This window comes from Sarcophilus harrisii, chromosome 3 (assembly GCF_902635505.1).
Source record: "Sarcophilus harrisii chromosome 3, mSarHar1.11, whole genome shotgun sequence".
NCBI lineage: Eukaryota > Metazoa > Chordata > Mammalia > Dasyuromorphia > Dasyuridae > Sarcophilus > Sarcophilus harrisii.
In genome coordinates, this window is record NC_045428.1 from 396,707,762 (window position 1) to 396,729,549 (window position 21,788).

The following is a 21,788-nucleotide window of genomic DNA, read 5'->3' on the forward strand; positions in this document are numbered from 1 at the left end:
CATTATCCTCTTCATTTCCTTGTTCTCATAGTTGTTTTAACATTCTCCTTCTAGGCCCACTCCTTTTTATAAACCAGAGTCAAAAGATTCAGAAATTGGATCATCCTGTAAAATCGGTTCCTATATCTCCTAGTATTAGATTATGTAACTTTAGACCCCATTATTATTAAGTTGATGCACCATATTTAAAGTTTAGTGGAAGTCAGGATTTGGGGGAAAAATCAAATGTAAAGATTCCAACTAACCAAAGAAAGATGCTCATTCCCCAAAGGTGTAGCTTGTAACTGCAATTATAAAAAGTTTAAAAAAAAACACCCATAGAATTAAAGAACTGATAGTGTAGAATTTTATTAGGGCCTTCAATATGTGTGGACAGAATGACAAAAAAAAACCATGTCTAACATTATATATACATGACTAGTGAAAAGGGAGAAAACAAAGGCAGCACTATTCTCTCTATCATAATAGAAAGTATAGATGAGAAAAGGAAAACTTGCAACTCTCTGTGTGAAATGGTATAGAACAGAGTCAGAAAGCATCATATGTACTGAAAGATTTCCAAAGAATCACCTAATCACCCCTAGTACTGGGTAGAAAAGAGCATATTAAGGAGAAGAAACTGAATGAAAAATCTACTAGGAAATAGTAATTTTCCTTTTGAAATGAGGCTTGGATCTGAGAATTTTCATTAGATAAGAGAACTATCACTTCTGGTTTCATTCAAAACAAACAATCCAACAATAATGAGCTGTACTCTTCAGTAGGTTGGCCTGGTGCAGAAAATTCATGCTTGCTGTCAGTACTACTGTATAGGGAAAAAATGGAGGATTTGGATCCAAAGGAACCTCATTCAAATCTCACCTCTACTATTTACCAGTTGTATGGTATTGAATACATTGCCTCACCTCCCTAGGTTTCAATTTTTTCATTCATAGAAGTAAGGGCACTGGACTCTGTGATCTTTATGTTCCAACTTCCAAGATTTGTGCCTTTTCCTAAACTCAATATCTTGAATACACCACCCCCTTCCCCAACAAAGAAGAGCTAACAGATTGCATAAACATAGAAGGGGGAGTTGAGTCAGGAATGATGTGTGCTAGGGCCAAGGAATCAGCATATTCTAAATTTAGTCTAATCAGAACCTTACTTACTCCCTAGTCCTTTTGACCCCACAAACTAAGAACTCAAGGACTTTGAAGTTATGTATAAAGGAGAGTCATCAGAAGTGATGTTGAGCTCCTCCTAAGGAGACTCTGAAAAAGGGAAACAGATATACATATGATTTTCATAGTTAAAAACACCTTTATTGGAATATGTGATCTATATTTTGAAAAAAAAAAGATAATGACAAGTCATGGATTTTACTTGAATTATGGATTATATGGTGGTAGAAAAGTTGCCTGATCCAAAAAACGTTATAAATCCCAGGACTGAAAGAAATTCTACTCCAGATTTCTGGCAAATTTTGAGAATGTTCCTGAGGAATTCATATTTCCCTGAGAGGGGAAAAGTAGTTCTACTAATGATATGGAGTTTGAATTCAGCTATCTAGAATTCTAAAACATTGTATCTTTTTTTTAATTGTGAAGAAAAGTAATAACATTGTATCTTTTAAGAAGAAAGACACCAAGAGAAAATGAATGTGTACTGTGAGATGAGGCATTTTAGGAGGATGGCACCATGAAGAGAGTATTAGATGGCAAAGACAATAAACTGGCAAATGCTTCTTCAGTTAAAATAGAACTACAGTTAAGGAGAGTCCCCTGACTTTACCAGAAAAATCCAGTTTGCCATACAGAAATGGAAGAAATGAGTGTCGGAAAATGGACATACTAATTTTTATTGCAAGACAAATTTAGAATCTAAAAGGAATTCGATTCTCAGCAGAAAATACCTGGAAAAATTCGAGGGAAAATAACTTTATGAAGAAACAAAAGAAAAGGCCAGAGTTGATGACTTCCATGAAACAAATTTACCTCTGAAGAGAGAGGACCATGTGGAATAGGGATGGGAGGAGAGCACTGTGAAGAAAGATAGTGGAAATAAAAATTATAGTGCCTGAAACTTGGGATTCAATATGATCTCTTCCTGTATTCCACTGGCACCTGCTTCTGAATTAAAAGGAGATTCTAGAGAGGAGAGATAGAAGGTCACTTCAAATGTCGTTGCTTTCTCTCCTAAATCATCTTTGCTCATCCTTTTACTCTTTACTCTTCATTCCTAAGCTCCACTGGGAACTTTGCTTTTCAGATTTGAAGAATTTGAAAAGAGAACACTTGTCCAACAGTTTTTAGCACTACGTCAGAGAGCTTATCTCAATCCAGATTCTGTCTTGGAGGAAAGAAAGAGAAGACACATTGACAAGGTAGACTTGGGGTCAAATGCTTGGTTGATGGTGAGTGTATGCCCTCCAGGGTCTAAGGCCTTAAATAACTCCTCCTTCTCACCTTAAAACCCAAGAACTACCACAGAAGAGAAGCCTGGATTAGGATTTTTTCAATCAAACTAACATCAAAAGTTTATTAATGTGCTAACTGTTGGGGGTTCAAATAAAAAAAAAAAAAAGCAATTCCTTATTGCAAGAAACCCACAATCTAAAGGGAGAAACAACAAGTACATATATATGAATATACAGAGTAACTACTAAGAGAATAAATACAAATTTATAAAAAGTAGCTAAATACAAATTCATTGTAGAGCTGGGATTTTTAATATGAGTAGTTAAAGCATTAACCCAAAATGTGTACAATGTGTCATCAGTGTTTTAGACTAAATAATCTTTAAGGTTCCTTTCTAGCTCTTTCTTATCTTAACTCTTTTGGGGGGGGGCACATGGTTTGCTTCAATTTTCAGAGACTTTCAGGCCTTTCAGACTGGTGAAAGAGCTGGTATCATTTACATCCCACTGATGTCAGACTTCTACAACCATAGAAGACTTCAATTCTTCAGTACTCCACAAGCTCTGTGGGTCCCTAGGATATGGACAATAGGTTGAGAGAATCTGAAGCTAAAAAGGAGGAATGGAGGGGTGGGATCTGTTGCTTTTTCCTTTCATTAGGCCCTAAAAGACAGAGATACCAGAACCTGCTTGCTGAGCAGGAAGGAAATGTAATCTCAAAGGGAAAGGTAGAAGTAAGAAAGAATTAAAATGGAAACTTATCATAGTGAATGGTGATTCCTTCTGAAAAATTCTACTTGGGGATGGGGCATAAGGAGACACAGAAATGGAAAAAATTTACTCTTGTTTTTTAAAAAATGTTTTCTTTAAAAAAAAATACTCCCAGTAAAAATATCCTTTTTTCTTTAATATTTCCCATTTCCTATTGTCTCACCATCTCTTTCAAGCAAAACAAACTGACAATATTCCTATCTGAAAATGTGTATCTCATTCTGCACCTCTAGCCCTCCACCTCTCTGCCCAGAAATAGGGGCTACTCTGTCTTCTAAAATCATCATTAGTCACTGCATTAACCAGAGTACTAATCTTTTTCCAAATAGTTTTCCTTTATATTATTGTGGTCATCACGTTCTCCTGCTTACTTTGTTCTGAATCAGTTCTAACAAATCTTCCTAAATTTCTCTAAATCCTTCATATTTATACAGTGCAATAATATTCCACTACATTGATATAACACAATTTGTTCAGACTTTCCCCAATTGATGGTACCCACTTTGTTTCCAGTATTTTGCTACTATTATAAAAATGATACAATAAAGGTTGAGGAAATTTATGATTTAGAAACCTGGGTTTTCTCATCTGCAAAATGAGTAGCTTGGATTAAATAAACTTTAGAGTCCCTTCTACTCTGATACTCTATACATCTATACTTCTATGAAACAGAAACTTTAGAAAAAAACCAACATCTCTGGGAAATTTAGAACAAGATTAATTCTATCTTTTTTTGACAGTACTTTAAATTATATCATCAGAGAGATATGTGGTGGGAGTGGAGGATTCCTTGTGGTGGTGATAACAAGAGAGTAAGAGACTGCCTATGAAGGAGGAAAGGGAAGGAATTTATTAAGCATCTACTACATGTCAAGTACAGTAGTAAGCTCACATTTTATCTTCACAACAACCTTGTGAGATAGATAGTATTATTGTCCCCACTACAGCAGAGGAAACTGAAGCAGACAGCACTTAAGTGAAGTCACTTCAGAGTCATAGAGCTAAGAAGTATCTAAAGCTGGATTTGAACTCAGGTCTTCCTGAGCCCAGGCCCTATCTGGGGCATTCTATCCACTGTGCCACCTAGCTAACCTAATAGACAGCTTATGTTCTCCACTGGTCATCATTCAATAGTAAGACATGTAGAGGAAGGTACCTTGCAGGTTGAGGGATTCTCTTATAAAGGATTACAGGAGGTCATGGACAGGAGTCAAACTGAGAAGCATTGGAATGGATATATTGTGATTCTATATTATTAAAAAGAGTATCAACATTGGTGAGATGCACCACGATATCAAAGAAGTTGTCTTTAGTTGAGAGGAAGTCTAAAGACAAAGTGGTAGTAGAATGTAAAGAAAAAGTCTCTAGAATGGTATTGAGTTCTGCTACTCAATTTTAGTCATTAAGTAGATGCATGAACTTGAGCAAATGCCTTCACTTTTATAAGCCTCCGTTTTCTTACTGGTAATGAGTCTGGACTGTATGCTTCCTGAAATCTCTTCCAGCTCTAATACTTTCTAATTCTCTGACCTACAGAGATCAAGGCTATACCTGGCTGGAGGGGAATAGGGAAAGAAAGGGAGAATGGCAGCAGAGCAGGTTAAACAGAATATAAGCATAAACATGTTTCTTAGGCTTTAGTCAAATACTAAGGACACACAGTCATAGTACATAGGGGTTTTGCTATCTTGCCCCAACTCTGTTGAATCCAGGATTTTCCCTGGAACGTTGAATATAGCTCAAATCAATCCAACAGCTTTTCACTTATTTGTCAAGCACTACTCTAGGTTCTTATAGAACTGAAAGGAACCTTAGAGATTTTCAGACGTAACTCTATTATTAAAAAAAAAGAAAGAAAGAAAATCAGGTTCAGAGAGGTGGACCTTGATGATTTCTGAATTCCATTCCAGTTACGATGCTGTGGCAGAGCTCTCAGGAAACTCTGGTTTGAGGAGACTGGGAGAAGTTGACAAACCTATCAGGCCTAAGTATCATGGAATACACTGTCCTAAAGTAGAGACAGGATGGGAGTTGTGAAGAAAGAGGACTATATGGTGGGAAATGATAGACTTCCATTAATTGCTCTGGATGCAATTTAGAAGTATCTGCACCATAGGCTACCTACATAGAGTAAATAAGAAAACTTATTTAGGGACCTGAAACCCAAGGGAATCTTGGTGAAGGACTGGGCACAGCTTTTAAGATGAGTAGGGTTCCTGTGGAATTTCAGAAACCATGTTAGGCTTGGTTTTAATTTTGTCCCTTTTTTGTGCTTAGTCAAGAAGTCACAAGCCTAGGAAATTAGTAACAAATGGCACAGGGTAAGAAAAAATACAGACCTATTTGTTTGGGGATTTTGTTTCCTTTAAGTTTGTAAACTGTCCTCACTCCCCACCCACCCCCACCCCTCCCTTTTCAGTTTTGTTGTCTTGATGTTAAAGGCAAGTGGAAATGACTGACTGGTTTGAGGGCATTGGGGCTTGCAGCAGGAAAGCATGCCCCCTGTAGGAGGGCGAAGGCAAGGTAAAGGTAAATCCCTAGAAATTGCTTCTCGGAGCACAAAATTTTTCGTTACTCTAATGTAAATTTTCTCTACCTCTTTGGGGAAAAGGAGGAACACGTTAAGATGAAGATATCTGTATGCATGCAAACCCTTCGATCTCTCAGCCCAAATCAAAGAGAAGAGATTAAGCCTGTTGGCCCAGCAGGTCAGTGACTCTGAGCACCCTCCTCCGGATCCCGCCAGCAGGCAGTTTGGCAGAGTCCAGATACTTCCGTGCACTTGCAGCAGCTTCTGTATGGCTCCAGGGAGAGAACAGGAGGGTGAGTCACGTGCCCCTCCCACCACCCACTCGACCGCGCCGCCCCCAACTCCTACTCAGGGCATTTGGTGCAGAGCTGGAACTCGCGTGAGACTTGTCCTACAGCGCCTTCTCCTGGACAAGAGGCCAGACAGCAAAAAAAAAAAAAAAAAAAAAAAGGCAACCCTTATTCAGAAACCATCAGAGAAAGGCTTATGCCTTTTTCTAATTGGAAGAATGCAACTACATTGAACCGAAGATCCTATTCTCTTGTCGGGAAAAGCTCTTGGTGAATCAAATCCCTTTATTTTTTCACAGTATTCCTAACAATTCCCCATTTTTGTCTTGACCACAGTAAGGTTTCCAAAGACACTGGGCCCATAGCAAACACCTTCAGGAAAATATCTGCAGTTTGTTTATTCATTCTATCGATCTCAACGAGCTGTATCCTTGCCTCCTAAGCACTGCAATTCTCTACACAGCGATAGTAAGGGTCGAGAAGATCCGAGCTTCTGAGATTAGTTTTAAGTGAACTTGGGTCAAGAACAAACCCATTTTCCCCAAACTAGATGAAGCAGACAGAACAAGCCCATAAATTTTTGAAGGGTCCCATATATATAGTTTTTAAACACCTGATAAGAAGATTGTGTTTCCTTTGGCACCAAGCCTGTTCTGGTTTTTTGTTTGTTTGTTTGTTTGTTTTGTTTTGTTTTTTAATTTAGGTTTGCAGTGAATAGACTAGGAGAAAGGATATTAAAATGATTGAAAGGAACACGACCAAGTCTTGAAAAAACCAGTGGGAAAGAGATTTTTTTCTATAAATGGAAGTCTGGAGTTAAGGAAAGATGAATTGTAAATACTCTCCAATAAATAGAGGAAAAAGATTAAGTTTAATCTTCCTATCTCTTTTCTGTGTCTTTCCCCTCCCCCTCTTTTCCCTACCCCAAACCGGGCTTGGCTGGCTGAGTATTTCATTGCGCATGCGCTTACAGCTTTGTGCCCTAGTCTTGGACCTGGTTTTGGTGCAGAGTTCTGCGCCTACACTGTACTACAATGATAAATGGGGGGAGGGGAGGAAATCATACAGGCTTGATGTCATTCACTACAACTGAAATTGAAATGAGCCCCAGAAAGCCAGGAAAGAGCCTTTCCTTCCACCAACAACCAAAAAAGAAAGAAAAAATTTTAAATAATCATAAACTCAGTCCTTCCCGAATTTACATTTCCCTGTAAGGAGAGTTGCAGTCTAACTCTAGCCTCCCATTTATAGAGAAGATCTAAAATCTAATACACAGCTTCCTCGGAGCCTTTTTTTTTTTTTTTTTTTTTTTTTAAATTAAGGCCACATACTCCTACTGAGGTGAATTTTTCTCCTCTGGATTCCTCCATTCTTTACCAAGCATAAATGACCATTGCTGAGAAGGATTTTCCATTGGAAAGAGAAATACATATTTTAAGTTGGATACAAATTGGTATTGGGACCATTATGATGTTTTGCGTTTCCTTTAACTTCCCGTCCTCCTCCCCTCCCGCCCCCTTCAAACTCTGCCTTCCCTGCCGCACTGCAGCAGAGCTGTAAATACCTTTAACAGCTGCCTGCCAACCAAGGGGTGAAATACTGTCTTTGTTCAGATTTTCCCTGCTTCTAAGACTCAGAAAGCAGAACTCATGCGAAATATGCTTATTTGGAAGGAATTTTGGCAAAGAAATAAGCTGAATTTTGTATCCTGTGACTTAGACACGTTTATTTTCTCTCTCTTTTTTTAATCCCTTTCCCATTGTGTTGACAACGTTAGTGACACCCCCACTATCCCTTGACACTACAGAGCACTAGAACACAAATTCATAGGCTATATATAGACAGAGATTTTGGCCAAGCACGAAGGGAGTTTCATACAAAAGCAGGCAATTGCTTTTAGTTTCCAGCCATTTTTGGTTTCGTTTCATTTCAACATTCATTAATAGTGGCTCTTTTGGCTGCAGCAAAGGTATTAAATGTGTTTCTGATTGACTTAAGAGCTTCCATCCAACACGTTTTAGGAATTACTCATTTCCCTAAATGCAATTGGTCACTTACTTTTACTAAGCACTTGAAAATATATTGTGGCATTTGGAATTATCTCTAGGTCCACCATGTCTGAATCCATGACATCATCCTCAGCTGCGTGAAACCATATGCCTCCATCACTGATTCCTCTTTGGATGCACATCTATTGAGTTCAGTGATATCGTATAACGGAAACTAATACAATAGCTTTAATACTTAGACATATCTATGAAATATTTCTTTATAGTTGCAACTTATCTTTCTGGTCTTATTATAACTTATTAAAGATGGAAGAGTGGAGATGGGGGAGGGGCAGAATGTGAAATGACATAGTTCAGGGGCTTCTTTATAACTAAAGGATTATATTACAAAATTTAAAGAAGAATATCAGTGTTTGAATGTTTCTCAGAATAAGAACTGCTTATAAAATAGGTCAGAAGACTCATTATTTCCGGAGGTTACTGAACGATGACAGTCATTTCTCTTCAGCCACCTCACTAACAAATTGTAAACCTCCATTTTGAAATCAGAGCGATTTTGGTGTTAATTGCTAAAGAAAAAAAATCTAAAAAGATGTTAAGTCTTCCAAAGGTTTAAAGGGATAATGTCAATGCAGATATTTAGGGAAAGGATAGCATTAGAAAAAAGCATAGTATGTAGGCTAGATGAAAAAGTCAACTTTGCAAAATCCTTTACGCAATGCAGGGTGTATTTTCCATAATTTCGAATCCTTTATCTTCGTTGTATTATTACAAGTTTACCACATAAATTTATGACTATTGGATCCGAAAATCTTTTTTTTTAAACCATGTCATTCCTTTTGGTAATAAAGAGTTGGGAACTAACTGGAGTAAGATGAGTAGGAAAGCAATATTTTGTTTAATGTTCAAGAACTCTAAAACAGGTTGTCTTTTTAATCTTATAAATGGTGGCTGCTCTTAAACTAAATTAACGATGTGTACAGAAAGCAAAAATTCCACTACACATTGAAAAACAAGAGTCGTTTAATCATAAAAATATTTAGCATTTAAAAATATCTATTGACCCTAGCAATTCCCAAATCATATTTTCGTTATTACAAGAAAATGAACATTTGTAGGCTGAGTTTATAGAATATCTATTTTTCCCTTACTTCTTCTAAGCCCTTGGAAATATACTGCATTACAAAATATCCAGGAAGAACCTTTGAGGATTAGTAGGAAATAGGGAGACAAATATTATTTTCGGCCCATTTGAAAGCCACTGTGCAAATACATGCAAAAATTTTGAAGTCCAATAGTATTCATTAAAATTTAGTTTCCAAAACGTTACAGTGACATTCAGTCTTGCAAATTTTTAATGACACCCACACACCTACCAATTTAACCCTTAATCTAAGCAGAAAACACCTGTTAACCTTTCAGGTTTGAGACTGACTTCTCAGAATCACGGACAAATCACAAAACTTCGTACAATCATCCAATACGTCGAAAGGCCTTTATTACACCAAAAGCCAAGCTTTAGACTTACAGGAAAATCTCCGCACCCCGTCTTCCAACGCGCGCCAGCAAGGAGTGGGGGTGTCCATTCTGCCGCACCTCCATTCTCAACATGCGCAGCGCCCAAGGCCATTCTGACACCCTGGACTATTGCTCTACAGGTCAGGCTCAGCGCCCTCCTCTGCCTACTTCATCCAAAGAAAGGAAGTAACCTCTGGGACAGGTGGTGGAGATTAGGGTCTTTTTGGTCTGGGGTAGAGGGGCGGGGAGCTGTCAATTAGGTTTCGGAAACTCTACGTCTGGGAGCTAAAGACAGACCCTCAGGCAGGCAGATCCAACCTAACAAGTCACTTTTATGACTTTTTCTCAAGTCATTCTCCAGCAGCTCTCTGGCGGGGAAGCGCCGCAGTGGGGCTCCAGGGTTAAGGGGGTGGCGGTCAGAGAGTGGGGGAGGGGACGAAATAAAAATTGAAAAGAAAGAATAAAAACAACTCTTACCCGATATTTGGAGAGGAGAAGGTGGAGAAACACCCCGGCTGCTGCTGTAATCCATTAGGCATTGGGATGAATACAATCCCATCACCAGAAACCAAATAATATCTTAAAAAAAAAAAAAAGGATAAAAGGAGGAAAGTAAAAATAATCGAGGAGCAAACAGGTAGAGTCTGGAGTGGACTAAAAACCTTGGACTGCGGTGCAAGCTCGCTATAGGCGCCTGGCAGGCTGGTTAGCTGCTAGTCACCGGGTGGCGAGATGCTCAGCAATAGATTCTTCTAAGAGCTTGGAGTCAGAGAGAGGCAGCCAGAAGCTGGGAGCAGGAGGGATTTTTAATGGTGCTAGCCGTCCCGAAATCAGCACACACGCATCCCAGCGACTGGAATACACCTCTGCGGAGACAAAGGTTAGAAAAAAAAGAGGGGGTGAGGCTCTCGGAAGGCAGAATGCAGGGGGAAATTCGCCAGGGAAATCAGGAAAAAGGCCATGAAGGCGAGCGGAGCCTGCACATGACCAGCCGCAGCCAATGACGACCGCAAATAGGTCATAAAAAGGTCTATTACCAAGTTGTAAATTTTCTTCAAACAAAAAGGAATTTACTGCAATTCCTTGCGGATTTTGCACATACAGCTCACAAGCGCCATGTTCTCTCTCTCTCTCTCTCTCTCTCTCTCTCTCTCTCTCTCTCTCTCTCTCTCTCTCTTTCTCTCTCCTCCCCTCTCTCTGTCTCTGTCTCTGTCTGTCTGTCTGTCTGTCTCTCCTCTCCCACCCTCTTCTTTTTCGTCTCCCTCTCCCTCTCCCGCTCTATGTCTCTATCTCTCCATGTCTCCCTCTGTCTCTCACCTTCCCCATCCCCTTCCACTTTATCTTTTTTCCCCCTTCCCTTTCCCATATTTTCCCTTTATTTCTCTTCACCCTTCCCTTCGTATGATTTTCTGTTTGGCCCAACATTTCTGTCCAGTTGAATAATGTCACAGTAAAAGATTTGAACTCGTCCAATCTAGATAGTAAGGGAGGAAATTAAATTCATTGTATCCTATTTCCCCTTCCCTCTCTCTCTCTCTGCTTAAACTCCCTCTATCTTTCTCCTTCCCCAAGGAAACTACTTGACTGCAGAATAGTTTGTTCTTACTGCCCTCAGCTAAAAGCAATGATACCCTCCATTAGGTTCTCATCCAAACCATAGCTCTATAAAGAAAGAAACCCTCCCAACTCCTTATTTTAAATTGGGATATAAGAGAAGTTGATATTGTGACCAAAGTGTAGGAAATATTATTTTTTCTTGTAAAACTATAAAATATATTAATTTAAGTACTCACTGCGGAAATCTACTTCTGTGCTTGTCTCAGGAAACATCAATATAAACAACTTAATATTTAAGGATGGAAAAGTGTCTGTGTCTGTTTAAAAAAATGTGTATATGTATGCGTGTGTTATGCCACACTAATATGTTTTTGCTGAGGGTAGTAGATCTCATGCCTATTTAATTTTAGTCAAATAATTCTATCTCCCCCACTCCCATTTTTAATCAACAACAATAAAACAAGCCTATAACACTGCAATGGGGGAGAGAGAGGGAGGAGAGAGAGAGAGAGAGAGAGAGAGAGAGAGAGAGAGAGAGAGAGAGAGAGAGAGAGAGAGAGAGAAGCTTTTTTCTCCCTTTTAAAAATAATTACCATTAATTCTTTAAAAGTCAACAACAAATAGATTCCTCCCACCTTAATTACAAGACACATAAATCCTTCTGATTCTTAATACAAAACATACACAGATACTCATATAAGGGTATATGTACATATGTGCATATACTTCTAGAAGAGCTATAGCTTTCATGAAGCAATCCTAATGGTTATTAATGAAAATTTCAAGCTGATTTTGAAATACCTTAAACATAATATGTCCCTTTCTTCCCATTTCCATCCCCAACTCTAGTAGTGGTGATTTTTCTTAGGTTATTATTATGGAGCCTATAGAAACCACCATGCTAGATGTGTCTTTCATGTGCAGACAGCCACCGTTTATGTATACATACCCAATGAGCTTAAATGTATTAACCTATGTACTTTAAATACACATTTATATAATGATACTCCTCTATAACATGTCTATTTTTCCTCTCCCAAGCTGGGCTGACCTTGTATTACATAGATTTAAATCATTTGTTTCCATCAGACATGAAATCTCTAACTCAAAAAAAAAAAAAAAAAAAAAAAAGAAAGAAAGAAAGAAAGAAAAAAAGAAAGAAAGAAAGAAAGAAATGTGTCAATTAACAACCTTACATATTGGCTGAAGGGTCTTGAAGAGGGAGTAATTACAGTTACAGGCATTACTTTATTAAATAACCTTTTCCCTCTCTCCTTTTTATATACCTACAGGATTCAATGAACATTGGCAGTGTGATGAGAATAGGCACAGTCTCCAACATAAGAACACAGAGACCATCTTAAAAAGAATACTTTTGATCATTCAGATAAATGGAAAGGGTTCATAAGGCTTTGAACCCTCTGACACTGGACTATATATGCCGAAACTAAGCACCAAACTATGATTATTTGTAAAATTTTCTGTGAAATAATATCAAAGACCAGTTCATCTACTTCCTTTTGTGCTGTTAGTCTGGTATTTCCTATTAAAAGAAGACATTTATTTCCATCTGTCTTATTTTCAGATTATAGTGGGGGCAATTCTTCCTACCAAAAATATATTCATAATTGCACATTTATTTCTGGGAAGTGTTAAGTAACATTCTCCATTGCATAAGGCCTTACAAAGTGTCTATTGCTAAATCTGCTTTTCAGTTAACGATCTTTACGTTTCCCATTTGCCTTTGTGCCTCTTTGGCCCTTCTTCCGTTCATCCTGATATCCTAAGTAGAACTGAATCTATAGCATTTAAAAATATAGTGTTAATAATATGGTATATGATTAAACAAAATATAATTGTATAAAATTCTCATAGGAGAGTACTACATCTGAATTCTGCTAAGAACTATTTGGTAGCTGGGGATTCTCTGAAGGTTTATGCAAATTTCTGCGGCAAAATGTTTGCTCGATAGCTTGCCGCAGTGCTCTGATGTTTACAGATTCTAACCAATTAGAAGTGCTTCTTGAATGTCTGTCATTGTGAGTCTCTCTGAAAGAAATACTACTGTAGGTGCATGTCCAAGGGCAACCTTCTGCATTGAGAAAGAACGTGATGTGTATATGAATGTACACATATGCAGAGTATGTAATTTCTTTCAATTTATTTGTGCACATGGGTACAATCTCTCTTCCTGTATACTTATATATATAATTACTTATCTAGTATCTATTGATAGATATCTGCATGTACATATTCATATGTATACATACCATATGCATATGTATATACAATATATGTATATGTATCCATGTATAATATGGATGTGTATATATATATGCATACATATACATACGTATATAGATATATTCCAATATTTCTCCAAAATAGCCTACTAACATGATTTTTTTGTGAAATCAAAATGGACTATTTTATAGTGGAGTGGGGAGGGATTTTGTAAAAGCAGTGCTTAGCATGGCACATTAGATTCAGACTGGCAGATTGGATTGTTAGAAAATAGGCATATTTTGATCTTTCCTTCCTACTTTAGTGAGAACCTCCTATCCAACTTTCTATGTTTTCAGAGGATGCATTAATTACTGAACATGCCCATTCAAACATTTCTATTCAACGAGGACTCTCTTTTAATGTGGATTCCTGGTCCCAGTCAGTTGCTGGCCTAAATCAGATCTTTTTTAGGTTGGGAGAATCATTAAATGCAACAACTTAGTGTTCTTCAATATGTGAAGCAAAATCCCTAAACACTGTGCCAGTTGGGGTCTGGATAAAAGAAAAATGTGAAGAAATTCTCATCTGTGAAAATTCATCAGAAGGTTTCTTCTGTTCATATCGAGAAAAATCTGGCACAGTTAATAGAAAAAATGCTCATAAATCCACCATAATGTGTGCAGCTGTCTTTTTTTTTTTTTTTTTTTTTTTTTTTTTTGCACAAATGTTTCTTAAATAGGGTTCGACCATGACTTAAACTTGTCTTTTCCTGGGTTTAGGTCAATGTGCCCTTCAGTCTCTTTTGCCTATTGGATACTCATGTCTATCTGCTGTCAATGCAAGCCTTTCCCCACGAGTAACCTAGATTTCTCAAATTTTAAGATTATACTAAGATCCAAAGCAATGGAAATTAATCATAGAGAACATTTTTAAATGCTAAAAATAAACTATGGCTTACTCAAAAAGTAAATATAGGAATGCCACATAACTTTCCTTTTTGTGTAAGTGGTAGTTTTGTTTATTTTAGATAGACATTTATTACGTTATAATAATGCCTTCACATTCTTGAAACTTTCATCCTAAAATTGTAGCTCCTGTATAACTTTTGTTGGTTATAATCTGTAAAATCAGGAATTCAGAACATTTTTAGATATGACTCAGGCAGCTGATAATGTATTGTTTGGGTAACAGCTTTCATGGAATCTTAGAAAAATTACAGAGAGAAGAACTGGGGACATCAGACAACATCATTCTGGAAGCTTCCTTGTAGTGTGTGTGTGTGTGTGTGTGTGTGTGTGTGTGTGTAAAAAAATAAAACGTATCCACCAAAATGAACTTTATTTTGCTTTCAGCTGATACGTTGTGGCTTAAGAGAAAGTCTTTCGGCGCTACAAACACAGGCTCAAGGAAGGAGATCCTTTCTGTTTGGTTTTGTTTTTATTGAAGGGATAGATATGTTCTATTAGCGGGTGTTAGTTACACAAGCATTTTAGATGTTTGATCACAGTGTTCATTTCAAATAGGTGGAGCCATTGTTTTCATGGATGAAACTTGAAGACGTACCAGCTAACACAAGTGGAGTCGTAGTTTTCAGTTAGCTCAACATGATCTCATTAATAAAATGCAGGTAATACAAATAAATATGGCACCTACTCTATAAACAAAGAAAAATCACGGAGTCGGTACAAATAAGTGACTTAGGGAAATTACAACAGCGGTTCAAACAGAAAATAGAAGGAAAATTGAGAATGAAGTAGTATTTTACCGTGCAACTGGCCCGGCATGAATAGTGATCAAGAATGATATCATTTGCTTTTCAAGTATTCATTCATTAGATGATTTAGTTGCCATAATTTGCATGGAATTTAACAAAAGATTAATTGTCAACTTTGACGTTGCAGTAAAACTTTTGTCACCGGTACAGTTTCCATAAACTTAAGTGCTTTTTCAAGTCCCCAGACTATATATAGAGTGCACTTTTGCAGTTATATTGTGCTTTTAAGATATTTGGCCCAAACTTTTCCCCGAGATATTATATATATATATATGTATATAAATGCCAAAAAAAAAAAAAAGCTCTAGAAATAAACAAAAGGCAACAAAGCCATTCATTACAAAAGCGTAAGGGAAAAAAAAAACATAAATAAAACATTTTACATTTATTTTAATCAAATAATATAAAGTAAATATTCTGCTGACATAATTTCTTCATAAAAACTAATAGATTTCTTTTAATTTACTCACCACAAGAAAAAAAGTTTTAAAATGTTCAAGTGCACTTGTTTCGATTAATAAAGCATTTTAGGTTCAACTATTCGTGCTTATCATTAGGAAGTTTATGTTGTTGAGGCAAATCATCAGCTTAGATATTGAAAATTGCAATTTAAAAATATTGCTACAAAGTCATTATCAAATTTCCACCAAAAAAAAAAAAAAAGCCACAGCTAATTGTTTCTATTCTCTGATTTAAAAAAAAAAAAAAACTCAAACACCTCTTAAAGCATAGAAACATCTAGAGCAGTGACATTAGGGTAGCTTGAAATACAGGAAGAATCCTTTACAACAAAGAAAACAGGTGGCGTTCACCAGCATATGTTGATCATTATTTTTAATAGTCTACGGTAAATTTTTAAAGGCATAAGTTAATTTGTCTGGCCTTCAGCTCTGTCCTCTTCCAAATCATGTGCTTCTGTTTTTGTTTCCCCTTCTTTCCCCTCCTGCCTGGAAACTGGAAATTTGTCCTTGTTGTTCTCTTTTTTCCATTTCATTCTCCTGTTCTGAAACCATATCTTTACCTGCCTCTCGGTGAGTCCTAGAGCGTGGGAAACCTCAATCCTTCTCTTCCTGGTCAGATAAGGGTTAAAAAGGAATTCCTTTTCCAGCTCTAGCGTTTGGAAACGACTGTACGTTTGTCTTCCTCTCCTCCTACCAGGAGCTGCTGATTAAAACAAACAAAAAAGGGAAAAAAAAAAACAGTTTTTAAAAGCACAGAGTTTATTGGTGTCTCTGCATATTGGTAAAGATTTATCTTATGTATGGGGAAACACCTATATTGCTAAGTTGTAGATCCGTAATAAATAGATATGTATGTATGGAGGAAGAGAAAGTATAACATAAGTTAAGCTGGCAGCTGTATCCTTACACTAATCTATTTTCGATATATATGTGCATATATACACTGTAGTACTTTATAATCAAAAGCCACTGCGATTACGGCAAGTAAAAAGGCAGGGAGGGGGAAAGAAGTTTAAAGCTAAAACGTGAGGTGAAAGTAAAATTTTCCTCTTTCTCTCACTCTTTCTCTTTTTTAAACTGCATCCCAACCTTGTGGTCTCATCCAGGGAAACATTTGAGAAGGAGACGAGCTCTGATTTAAGTGGTCTGGGTCCTCGCCAATATTACCACTGGACGATTTACAGTCAGGATATTGTACCAGCTCGGCCTCTTGCTGGGTCGTAAAAATCGGCTGTCTCTGTAAGTTATCGTATCCGTAAAATTTAGCGGGCTCCCCGTGACAGGCAATCCCACTGCAGGGGGGAGGCGGCGGCGGAGGAGGCGGAGGCGGAGGAGGAGGATGCGGAGGAGGAGGGGGGGCCGGTTGGTAGGCAGAGGCCGGACTCCCCCCGGCGGGATGGTAGTAGTCCGGGCCCCCGCCGCCGCCGCTAGCTGGTCCTGGGTGAGGCTGCTGCTGAGGTTGCGGCGGCGGCGGCTGCTGCTGCGGCTGGTGGTGGTGGTGGTGATGGTGGTGATGCTGGAAGCCGGCGGCGCTGTTACTATACAGCTGTAGGGCGGCGGCGGCGGCGGCGGCGGCGGCGTGGCGGCCGCTGACATCGGGTGCAAAGTGACAGTCGTAGTATGTGGGATTGATGGCCTCGCCCGCCGCCGCCGCCGCCGCCGCCGCCGCCGCTGCTGCCGCCGCCTTGTACTTGGAGTACAGCGGGTTCACAAAATAGGAGCTCATCGGGGCGAGTGGCGCGCGCAGGGGCTGGGGCTGGGGCGGCGGCGGCTACAACGGAGCGAGAGGGCGGCCCCGGGCCGGGCGAGGAGTGCGCGCGGGAGGAAGCTCGAGGGAGCGGCCGAGTGCCCTTTATGCTGCTGCTGCCGTCGCCGCCGCCGCTACGTCGCTGCAACCTCCGAGGGCCGGGGAGCCGAAAGGCTCTAATCTTGGGCGTTTATGACCCCAGCGCCGCGCGCCTCTGTGGCTTTTGCGCCCGCTCTCTAGATCTGGGCCCCCCGCGCGCTACCCGGCTGCGCCCAGCCCCCGCGCGCCCTCTTGGTTCTGCCCCGCGCGCCACTCTCTCTGCCTCTCCGCGCGCGCCGTGGCCGGGGCTGCAATATAATCGGCGGCGCCCGGGGTGACCTGCCCCACTGCCTCCACTGTTTCCTATTAGGCACAAGGCAGCCCTGAGTGTATCAGGGGAAAAAAAAGTGCACCTAAGCGCAGGGGGGAATCTTTGGCTTCAGTTTACATTTACCGCACCGGAGGCGAAAGGAAAAAAAAAAAAGGAAAAAAAAACTTTCACTGCCACCCCTCACCTCCTCCCTCAAATAACCCCCCCGCTTTCCCCTCCCACCCCCGCCGCCGCTGCGGCTGCTGCCTCTGTACGCTCTGGCAAGGCATTTTTGCACTACGCCACTGAGCGGAGAGGCAGGGAGACGGAGGCCGAGATAACCATCGCGGAGTGATTCAGTGGTTTCGAGAGAAGGCTACTGAAGCTCAACGGGACAGCTCACTCCCTACAAAGGGATACTTCCGCTGGCCTTAAAGGGGGCCCATAAAGCAGCACTGCCAAGGGCTTATTGTCCCTCCCTGATGGGATGGGAATGGCAAATCCCCAAGGCAGGAGAAAGGGGAAAGGCAGAGCCTTACACTTGGGAGAAGAGAGTAGGTCATTCCCAGAGGGCACAAAGTAAACTGTCCCCTGAACTCTCGGAACACTCCATTGAGAACCTTCTGTTTAGTTTGTACTGTTGTAATTGAACACAAAATAACTGAGTATATAACCCAGAAACAAATATGTATCCGAGGGAGTGGGCACATTGTATCCTGTGGACATGCGTTTCTGCTTGGAAATTTAAAAGTAGTTTCATTAAAATGCACAGAAGCAGTCTAAAATCCAGGGTGTTATCAAAGCGAATCAAAACTATTTTCCAGCCCAGCAGGTCGTTTGGAAATGAGATGTACATTTACCCTTGACGCATTGCATGCATGGCTGAAGCTCTCAGGTTAATTGATATTTAATGGAAATCATGCCTATGAATATACTTTCCATCATTTCATTCTTGGTGGACGTCATTCTTCAGGCAAGTGGGGGGGGGGGGTGAGGAGAGAAAAATATGTGGGTAGAAATTAGTATTGCTTGAGGATGGAATAGAAAATGGGAAAGAAATATTCTGAGAAAGGGAAAAGAAGAACTCACATTCCAGCTTGTTGGTAATTCTCCAGGTACCGGCCTCGTTGCTCTCAATCCAGCTCAAGTGCAGAACTCTAGCATAGCAGGGCTTTGTTTCAGGCTGGGTGAGGTGCCTAAAGCTTTCCCTAAATACCCTCCAAAAGAAACAGAATGGTGTGATAAAGTTCTGGAAACAAAAGGGATTAAGGTCCCTGTATTTAGGATCCCACTAATTCCAATTTGCTCCAGGAAGTTTCTCATTTATCTAAAATTTTAGTTCCTCGTAAGTCTTTGATGTACCGCATATAAAAGTATATGGATTTCTTCCTTAAAAAGAAAGGAGGAAAAAGAAAGAAAGAAGAAAAAAGGGAGAAAAAAAGGAGAAAACATGAAATAAAGGGAAAAAAAGGAAAGGAAAGAAGGGAAGGAAGGAAAGAAAGACGAAGAAAAAAGGAAGGAAAGAAGGAAGGAAGGAAGGAAGGAAGGAAGGAAGGAAGGAAGGAAGGAAGGAAGGAAGGAAGGAAGGAAGGAAGGAAGGAAGGAAGGAAGGAAGGAAGGAAAGAAGGAAGGAATAAGGACGAAAGAAAGAAGGAAAAAGAAGCAGAACGAATTCTGGGCTGTGATCTAGGCTGTAAGGAGAAGCAGCTTGGGCCATGTGGCGAAGTCTGGTGTGAATCCGCAAAAATATTTATGATTCCAGAAAACACACTCCAAAGCTGATTCGCATTACAGTCAACCTCCTTCTCCACCCACCTCCCTCTCTTCTTTTTCTCTCTTCCCCTTTTAAAAATGTCCAATAAATGTAATGGGTGTTCTTCCCCTCTTTCCCCCTCCCCCCAGTCTGTCTAGGTTACCAAGCAAATTTTTTCCGTGGTATAAATTTATGTTGTAATCGCTTCAAGCTGACCGTCCTTTTAAACAGAAATCCAAGACTCACCAAAACCACCACGGAAGAGTTTCCATTTTAATCTAAAATGTATTCAGGCAAGGTTGCAAATTAAAGAAGAAAAGTATTTTAAAACAGAAGATGATCCCACATTGACCTAAGGGAAATTATTTCCAACTATATAGATACTCCTTTTATGTTGGTCCACATTGCTAGCAAGGTCTTAAATAATCCCCAGAAAATTTTTAAGTGTTTTAATCAAGTAATTTTATCTAAATTGATATGGTATGAATGCACAAGTTAAAAATAAATTATGTGAATTTTGTTAATGTTGAGGAAGAGAGATTTAATTTTGAATAGTAATCATTCATATATTTTCAATGAATATTGAAAATCCTAAAACCTGATTCTGACACTTACCAATCTTTAAATTATTTCAGCAAAATAAATTCAGAAATGATTTTCAATTAAAATAAAAGGACTTAGAAAACCAGCTATTTTCTAATCTGTTTAGTTCCTTTTCTAAGAAAAGCATGTGTGTACTTAAACCTCACAATAAATCAATGTGCCCAAATTAAATTGGAAGTATACATTATGGAAATATTGCATTTCGGTACTTTCCAAGAGTTCGGAGTTTCTGGGAACTGAACTGGAGCCCCATGGAATTCCTTTCTATACAATCAGGCCTAATTTCAGAAAACATTTCAAGGTTTTCATTTATACCTCTATCAGAAAAAAACACTGACACTTTTTAAAAAATCTATTTTAGGCAGAATAGAATATAATTCTATTAGCTTTGTAAATAAAGATATGTTGTTTTATACATTTCTATTTTGATAAAATATATTCAAACACCTTCCTGTTTTATAGCTCCAGCAATGAAATTTCCAACTTTTAAGAAATATTGATTGAGTCCAAATTTTATTTCAAACAAATCTGGATGAAGGATTGAATAGTGAAGTTTGTATATTTTGGGTTAAAATCATCCTAATTTAGGATTGAAATAGCATTATAAATACTTTTAATAAAAATATTTCTAGTCAAGGAACCCGTGGCTTTATGAGTTCGGAAAGTGGAGCAACAACTCCCTCTAGTGGCCAAATGAAATCTATATCAACCCAAATGTCGGTCTCACATTTATTTAAACCAACTTGAAATTTTCTCTCGTCTCTGTCTTTATCTTTTTGTCTGTCTCTGTCTCTCTTTCTTGGCTAATAATGTTTTGTCCCTTTGCTTGTCAACAAGTAAAGTGAAGCAAACAGAGAACTAATTCAAAATAAGGAGAGATTGAATGGAGATTGATTCGAGTTCAAACTTTATCTAAAGCTTTGACACAGTTCTAGAAGGCACTAAAGTTTCTCATTTAATACTGGCCCCTTTCAATTATACTTATCAACTGGGTATGATAAATTCCACAATTTTCTAACTACTGGCTGCAAGAGGTTTTTTCCTCAAGAAAATAGGCTGAGAACTACCACTAATTATAAACAAAACAAAACAAAACAACCCTTAACTTTCTTCCTTAAAGATATGGTTGCCACTGAAAGTAATCAATAATTTATTCTATTTTAATCCTTATCATTTTGCTTCCTTAAGCCTCTTTTGCTGAAAAATTCCTTGTCCTCTAAGCTAGATTTAAAATGGTTTTCCCCCTAATATTGAACTGATGAATAGCACAGCTGAATAGCTCTATTCTCCCATTTGCATGTTTGGATTTAAATGCATAACAATATGCTTTTTGTAATAATTCCAAAAGGCACAGATGGAATTGAAATTATATGCAGTTCTTCTTGGACTTGAAGAACAAAAGCTGTCACAAGTTTCAATGTTTTCTAAACATTGTTAAAACATTTTCCTCCTAATCAGAATAAAAGCTAAGTAGATATCAGTGTATTTAGAGTATTTTACTTGAGAAGAATCCAAATTATGTGCAAGATCTTTCCAGAGACAGGAGACTGTACAATTATTCAGTACAGCTTGCTTGTCGGTGGACTACCTGACTTTAACTTTAAAACCAAATCAAACAAACAAAAACCTCAAGTTCACATTAGAGTTACATCTTTGAAATGACTAAAGATATGTTAAATTTATATGTATCAGCAGCATGCTGGCGGTTGTAAAAATATAGGAATTCCTGATGGTAACTGTTAAGTAATAAACTCATTTTTACCAAAAAAAAAAAAAAAAAAAAGTCTCCAGTTTCTTCCATT

At 38.7% G+C, this 21,788-nt stretch overlaps 2 protein-coding genes across 3 annotated transcripts in view; both read right to left on the reverse strand.

The window, feature by feature from the left end:
* The window catches only part of HOXD4 (homeobox D4), a 31,701-nt gene extending 21,068 nt beyond the window's left edge, over positions 1 to 10,633 (reverse strand). Inside the window, exon 1 of the mRNA XM_012544838.3 lies at positions 9,994 to 10,633. The gene's annotated coding sequence lies outside the window, so the exon portion shown is untranslated. The remainder of the gene's footprint in view (positions 1 to 9,993) is intronic.
* Positions 10,634 to 14,714: 4,081 nt separating this feature from the next.
* Positions 14,715 to 17,848, reverse strand: HOXD8 (homeobox D8). 2 transcript variants are annotated; one of them, XM_031960422.1, is made up of 2 exons: positions 16,624 to 17,848; positions 14,715 to 16,234 (listed from the first exon to the last, which is right to left on the reverse strand). In XM_031960422.1, exons 1-2 carry the CDS (start codon positions 17,258 to 17,260, stop codon positions 15,942 to 15,944), a joined length of 930 nt encoding a protein of 309 aa, XP_031816282.1. In that variant the 5' UTR covers positions 17,261 to 17,848; the 3' UTR covers positions 14,715 to 15,941. The 2 variants fall into 2 exon arrangements, with proteins under 2 accessions (XP_031816282.1, XP_003764044.2); XM_003763996.4 differs by having other exon boundaries at positions 14,715 to 16,237; positions 16,624 to 17,846.
* Between the last annotated feature and the right edge of the window lie 3,940 nt (positions 17,849 to 21,788).